This window comes from Cyprinus carpio, chromosome A4 (assembly GCF_018340385.1).
Source record: "Cyprinus carpio isolate SPL01 chromosome A4, ASM1834038v1, whole genome shotgun sequence".
In the NCBI taxonomy this organism is placed as follows: Eukaryota; Metazoa; Chordata; class Actinopteri; order Cypriniformes; family Cyprinidae; genus Cyprinus; species Cyprinus carpio.
The window spans coordinates 30,607,281-30,614,128 of NC_056575.1; the positions used below are offsets into that span (position 1 = coordinate 30,607,281).

Sequence of the window (6,848 nt, forward strand, 5' to 3'; positions counted from 1 at the left end):
GTAAATGTTTTGCCACGAAAGAAGTATTATATTTCCTGAGAGTCATGTTATTAGAGAGACATTCAAGGGGCGTGTTCAGAGGGACTTTCCATCAGAGTTACGGGGGGACGTTCAATTCAGGGACACAACATGTTTTAAAGACTTTAAGCATTAAAAATGTATAAATAACAAAAAATATATTTTGTTGAGGAGTACTATAAATAAGAATATACAACATTGAACAATTTGGAATTTGTTTGATTTTTATTTCTTATATGTGTGTCTGAAGTTACACAAACATACTTGCGGACATAGCAGTTTAGCCTACTTGCACTAAAATAAAAGTAATTATTTTAAATTATTTAATTTTGGGTACATATTTATTGTGTTCTATGGTAGAAGAGCATTAACTTTGTAAGATATTTTTAAACAAAATATACCACATTATGTCAAGGCGACTCAAATGGAACAAAATGCTATGAATGACCCAAAAACATTTAATTATTGTGTTTTGTTAGTGAAAATATCCTTAATATCAAACTAATAAATCAACAAACAAATTTGATACATACAGTATAATTTAGAGTTCAATGTGATGTTGAGGGGAAATCAGGAAATAGCAGACAATACTGGCTGTAGATGAGTTTATTTGAGCTGATGTGTTTGTATGTTTTGCACTAATCAAATATTTTGAATACAGAGTCATAACCACACCAGATATACAAAGAGTTTCTTAAAAATATATATCATAATACAGAAATATAACAGATTTCTGGCCTCTTTTAAAATCCAATGAGCAGATTCACTCAGAACTTACTGAAGAACAAATCAAACATAAAAGTAAATCAGAAAAATAATGAAGTAGCCTATGAAAACCATTGATGTAAGTAAACACATTAGCGTGTTCCTTGCTCTTAATTTCTGCTGCAGATGAAGTTGAGTTTGTGAGATTCAGGAAGGCTAATCCAGCGCTGATCTCCTCCAGACTGAACTGCTCCTTTTCTGTTCTCAAGGCTGCAGTTTTCCGGTTTCGTTCCGTTCCCTGGAGCCCAGTTCTGATAGCACACAGTCTCTCCACTCAGCCAGAGCCACATGTTCATGATGCAGTAGTTGTGTAAACCCAACCACACCGCCGCAGTAGACGCTTGTTTAACCACGTTCATCACAGGATGCTGAATCTCTTCTGAATGAACCGAGACCAGATCCACATGATTCTGTCTGCAGTATCTCAGAGCTTCAGACCACGTCAGATTCTCTCTGATCACAATCAGTTTATCTGGAAAACCAAACGAAGCACAAGCAGAAACTAGAGAGAGACTGATCAAAAACAACATGCAGAACAAACACTGGGGATGAATCTGTCATGTCAGACATGTAGAGTGAACTTTAAGAGATCTGGAGGTGATGATGGATCGTGTGTGTTTTGTGAGGATCTACTCACCTTCATGACACACAAAAGGAAATTGATTCTTGCAAGGGTTGTCATGCCACAGTCCCTGAGCTTTCAGTTCAGTTATTGTACAGTCTTCATTACCTCCAACATTATTAGGTTCACCTGTGTCCCAGTCTCTGAATGAAGAGTTACTCTGATCTGACCACTGCCATGAGTCTCTGAACAGACCGATCCAGACATGTGATCCAGATGAGTGATTATCGCTAATGATCTTCTGAACCTGTTGACTCTCATTCTGGTTCCTCACACTGACCAGATCAGTGTGATTCTGTCTGCAGTAACTCTGATCGTGTCTCCAACTCTTCAGCTGATTGACAAAGACGAGTCCTGCGTTCGCTTTAAGAAAAACAAATGAGAAAAAGATTCATGAATCAGTTTGTTCATTATTCTTATGCTGCTGGTTTGGATGTGAACGGGAGCAGCAGTGGAAACATCAGAAAAACGTCATTCAAAGACCTGAGCTGCTTCTACAGCTGGTGATATACTGAATATTCACAATGAAGATATTTTAAATTATACCACAATCTGTCTAAAAACTAGATTCTGATTGGCATTCAAACCATTAAATGAAACTTACACAAATACAGACAGTAAGTCGCACACAGTAAAACATTTAGAAACACAGAAACTTGATGTCAACCCTGTAACATGACTTTTATTATAAATTAGCTTCACTATTGAATTGCTACATTAAATGTGGCGTTCGGGTCACGCCCCTTGAAGTCCGAGAAGATTGTCTTTTTCCCGAAAATACTAGTTAATGTTATCACATTGGACTGAAATTTAGTGACTTTGTTCACAATTTTTTTTGATCATTGTCTACTTTTTTGGGGGGAGATTTTCCTTGTTACACTTGTGGTGTTCCTGGACAAAAATGACCCGGCCTCAAAAAAATTGCTTTTAAAGTCTCTCATTGTGCTATATTATCACCAAAATATTGGATTCAATCTTTTACAATATTAAATAAAAACTGATGAAAAAATGTTTCATCACAGAGTTTGCTTTTAAATCCTTTATTTTGTACAAAATGGCACAAAGTCACACTTGTGGTGTTCCCGGTCAAAAATGTCCAGCCATTCAAAGTGAATAGGAAAGAATGAAAGTAATAGAAACTATTAGTGTTCAAGAACATGTTGATCTTGTTCACGTTCACATATGTACATGTGTGCCTGCAAACATAAAGGCCTTGGACCTGTTCATGTGTGGATGCATGCATACTCACGCTATCACACACACACACACACACACACACACACACACACACACACATATACAAACTATTGGGAGTAATACAAGCATTCTATTTCAACCTACCCTGAACTGCATCTGATATCATTTCATCAATCTGATAGTATAACTCTCTCTCTTTCTCTCTCTCTCACCCACCCACCCACACCCACACCCACACACACACAAACTGGCTTCACCCTGCTTCAAAAGAATCTTTCTTTCAACTTCTTTCTCCCATTACACCTTTTAGACAAAATATTATGACAACAGGTTTTGAGGCTTTCATGTTCTCACAAAACAGACAAAAGTTTACTAATAAATGACAAAAAAGCACAAAGACAGAGCATATAAATATTGTTGTACCATGAAACCAGTGCTGTTTTTCTCTGTCACAATGGTCAGATTTATTGTTGCATGACATTGTCTCTGTATGACAGTGTCAATGTGTTATTTTTTGAGACAGTATAAATATTGGTTTGTTGTTCCATGAAATATTCTCTATATAAGAATCTTATAGGGTTAGTTCACCCAAAAATGAAAACGAGCCTGCGTTTTACTCACCCTCGAAGCATCCTAGACTTTCTTCTTTCAGACGAATCCAGTCGGAGTTATATTGAAAATTGTCGTGGCTATTCCAAGCTCTATCATTGCAGTCAGCGGGTGTTTCTGTTGAACAGTCCACAAGTCGTCAAATAAAGCGCGCACATCTATAATAAAACGTGCCTCACACAGCTCCACAGGGTGAATAAAGGCCTCCTGTAGTGAATGCATGTGTTTTGTAAAAAAAAATATCCATATTTTAAACTTAATAAACACATTTCTCTCACTTCCGATATCTGTCATATGCGGAAGCCGTTCCAGCGGATGACGCAGGACATAGGCGTTGCGTGATTAGTGACGAATACGGATAGAGAACAAAACAAAATGCTGGTTACGAATTAGAAGTACAAACCTAGGTTTTGTAAAGAAAAATTTCGGAGGATTTTAATATAAAACAAGAGGAGACTGGTTTTCCTTCGCTAAAGTAAGGAAACTTTGCTTCCTTTGCTCCTATAAATAAACTTGTGAGACTAGCATTTCTCAGAGGCGTGGCTGTTCAACAGAAACACCCGCTGACTGCAATGATAGATCTTGGAATAGCCACGACAATTTTTAATAAAACTCAGACTGGATTCACCTGAAAGAAGAAAGTAATGTACACCTAGGATGCTTCGAGGTTGAGTAAAAAGCAGAGGCTAATTTGACATATTTGGGTGAACTAACCCTGTAATGTGTTTTTTCTTGTATGTCACAATCTTCAGATTTGACAGGGAACAGCAAAACTTCCAAATACAAAACCAGTCCTAAATGAAAGAAAAGAAGTTGACAAAAATATTGAATCCAATATTTGATGATAATATAGCATAATGAGTGATTAATTAGCAATTTTTTGAGGCTGGGTCATTTTTGACCGGGAACACCAAAAGTGTGACTTTGTGCCATTTTGTACAAAATAAAAACCTTTCAAAACAAACTCCCTGATTAAACATTAAAGGACACTATTGTGATGAACAGTGCAAATTTTCTCCACATTTTATTTAATATTGTGAAAATTATTCATAAATAATCTTTTTTTTGCTCAAAAAATTCCTCTGATTACGATTAATCAGATGTAAATATAAATACAAAACCAGTCCAAAATGAAAGAAACAAAGTTGACAAAAAGATTGAATCCAATATTTGGTGATAAAATATAGCATAATGAGTGATTTATAAGCAATTTTTTGAGGCCGGGTCATTTTTGCCCTGGAACACCACAGGTGTAATAGAGTTTTGAACACAACACAAGGGTTAAAATTCTCAGCATCAAGGGTTTAGGTTGTAATTGACTATCATTCCTACATCGAGCAGACTCAAGTTAATCCACATGAAATATGAAGCCCCTGTTAGATTTGTGTTGAGATACTGAAGGCTGTAAAAGATTGGTTAACCAATAATTTACTCCTATTAAATTCAGATAAGACAGAGATATTACTTATTGGACCAAAAAACATTACACAGAATCTCGTAGATTACACTTTGCAACCAGACGGATGTACTGTTACTTCCTCTACAGTCAAAAATCTGGGTGTTATATTAGACAGTTATATAACTAGTATTCTACCACGCTACAATCCATCATGCGATCAGCGGGAGCTCAGTTCTCATGTTACCGAGAGCACTCTCAACTCGGCTAGTCCTTCTGACATATGCTGCTGGCTCTGATGTCTCATGGTGCGTTCACACCAGACGTGAATAGAGCGCCTGGCATGAGTGATTTCAATGTTAAGTCAATGCAAAGACGCAAATAGACAACTGGCAGCGTAAATTGAGTGTTTCGGGCATTTTGACGCGTGAGTTGAAAAATCTGAACTTTGGCGAAATTTGGCACCGCATTAACCAATCAGGAGCTTGCTCTAGTAGTGACATGATTAGGACGTAGCGAGCAGAGGGAAAATCCGAAACAGCAATGGAGGACAAAGTCATAGTCGCTGTATGTGGATACCTGGAGCTGTATGATACTTCTTCATACTTTTACAAAAACAGGAATAAAAAGGATCTTGCTTGGAAGAAAGTGAGTGAGGAGGTCGGACAATCTGGTAAGTTGATGTGTTTATTCAGAGGAAGTGTGCAGAAAGAAGTGTAAGGGTCTGAGGGACACATATTTAAAAGAGAGGAGAAAGGAGACAAAGAGGAGTGGTCAGCAGCAGGGTCAGGGAAAAAGTGCAAGTACTCTGCGGTCCTGTCTTTCCTCGACCTCTTCGTCTCCCCACAGGAGACCAGCGGGAATATGGAGAGGGGGGGTGAGGAGAATCAGGCCGCAGGGTACGAGCACCCAGAGGACCAGGGCGAGACAGAAGCAGCAGCAGCAGGGCACTCAGAGACAGGAGGTGTGTTGACAAGTGAAGCAACACAACAGGGCATATATGTTGTTTTTTATGATGAAAAGTCTAAATTAATTTCTCTCTGTCTGATGTTATGTGCAATGTGTGTAATGTTATTAATATTTCTGTATATAATAATATTTTTATTTAATTTTGTCATGACAGAGCCAACTGGTTCTTTTGATGGCAGTGAGCCTGGGTCCCCTCTACCAGAACCTACTGCTGCTTCAGCTTCCACTGCCGGCCCTTCAACATCTGCTGCTGTACCCACAGGTGTGTACAGGCAATAATGACCATGTTTACATGCATATTACATTTACAGTAAGCACTCATAGCCTCACACAACACTGACAGTTTGTGAATGAGTTTAATCCTTTTCTGCCTTCTCATTGTACAAAATGTGTTATCATTTGATACAACACCATCAAGAAGAAGAGCTCAGAGAAGGCCTAGGGAGCAGCCATCGGAGGTGGAGCGTCAGCTCCTAGAAGCTCTCCGGACCTGTCCTGTAACTCCAGCACAACCTCCATGCTCGGGGATGAGCTCTTCCTCTTGAGTCTGGTCTCTCAGAGAAGGCCTAGGGAGCAGCCATCGGAGGTGGAGCATCAGCTCCTAGAAGCTCTCCGGACCTGTCCTGTAGCTCCAGCACCACCTCCACGCTCAGAGGATGAGCTCTTCCTCTTGAGTCTGGTCCCTCAGAGAAGGCCTAGGGAGCAGCCATTGGAGGTGGAGCGTCAGCTCCTAGAAGCTCTCCGGACCTGTCCTGTAGCTCCAGCACCACCTCCACGCTCAGAGGATGAGCTCTTTCTCTTGAGTCTGGTCTCTCAGAGAAGGCCTAGGGAGCAGCCATCGGAGGTGGAGCGTCAGCTCCTAGAAGCTCTCCGGACCTGTCCTGTAGCTCCAGCCCCACCTCCACGCTCAGAGGATGAGCTCTTCCTCTTGAGTCTGGTCCCTCAGAGAAGGCCTAGGGAGCAGCCATCGGAGGTGGAGCGTCAGCTCCTAGAAGCTCTCCGGACCTGTCCTGTAGCTCCAGCACCACCTACCTCCACGCTCAGAGGATGAGCTCTTCCTCTTGAGTCTGGTCCCTCAGAGAAGGCCTAGGGAGCAGCCATCGGAGGTGGAGCGTCTGCTCCTGGAAGCTCTCCGGACCTGTCCTGTAGCTCCAGCACCACCTCCACGCTCAGAGGATGAGCTCTTCCTCTTGAGTCTGGTCTCTCAGAGAAGGCCTAGGGAGCAGCCATCGGAGGTGGAGCGTCAGCTCCTAGAAGGCTCTCCGGACCTGT

General features: G+C 40.7%; 1 protein-coding gene across 1 annotated transcript; it reads right to left on the minus strand.

The window, feature by feature from the left end:
- Nucleotides 1-841: 841 nt before the first annotated feature.
- On the minus strand, nt 842-6,095 carry LOC109081879 (C-type mannose receptor 2-like). Its single transcript, XM_042746754.1, has 4 exons — nt 6,067-6,095; nt 5,415-5,557; nt 1,421-1,768; nt 842-1,255 (listed from the first exon to the last, which is right to left on the minus strand). The coding sequence occupies exons 1-4, from the start codon at nt 6,093-6,095 to the stop codon at nt 894-896; spliced, it is 882 nt and encodes a 293-aa protein (XP_042602688.1). The 3' UTR covers nt 842-893.
- Between the last annotated feature and the right edge of the window lie 753 nt (nt 6,096-6,848).

Coding starts and splice junctions, on each gene's coding strand:
- LOC109081879 (XM_042746754.1), bottom strand. CDS start 6,095: ATGGAGGTTGTGCTGGAGTTACAGGACAG. Junction 5,558..6,066: donor GTGCTGGAGTTACAGGACAG/GTCCGGAGAGCT, acceptor CCTGTCTCTGAG/TGCCCTGCTGCTGCTGCTTC. Junction 1,769..5,414: donor AGGAAAGACAGGACCGCAGA/GTACTTGCACTT, acceptor TTTTTCTTAAAG/CGAACGCAGGACTCGTCTTT.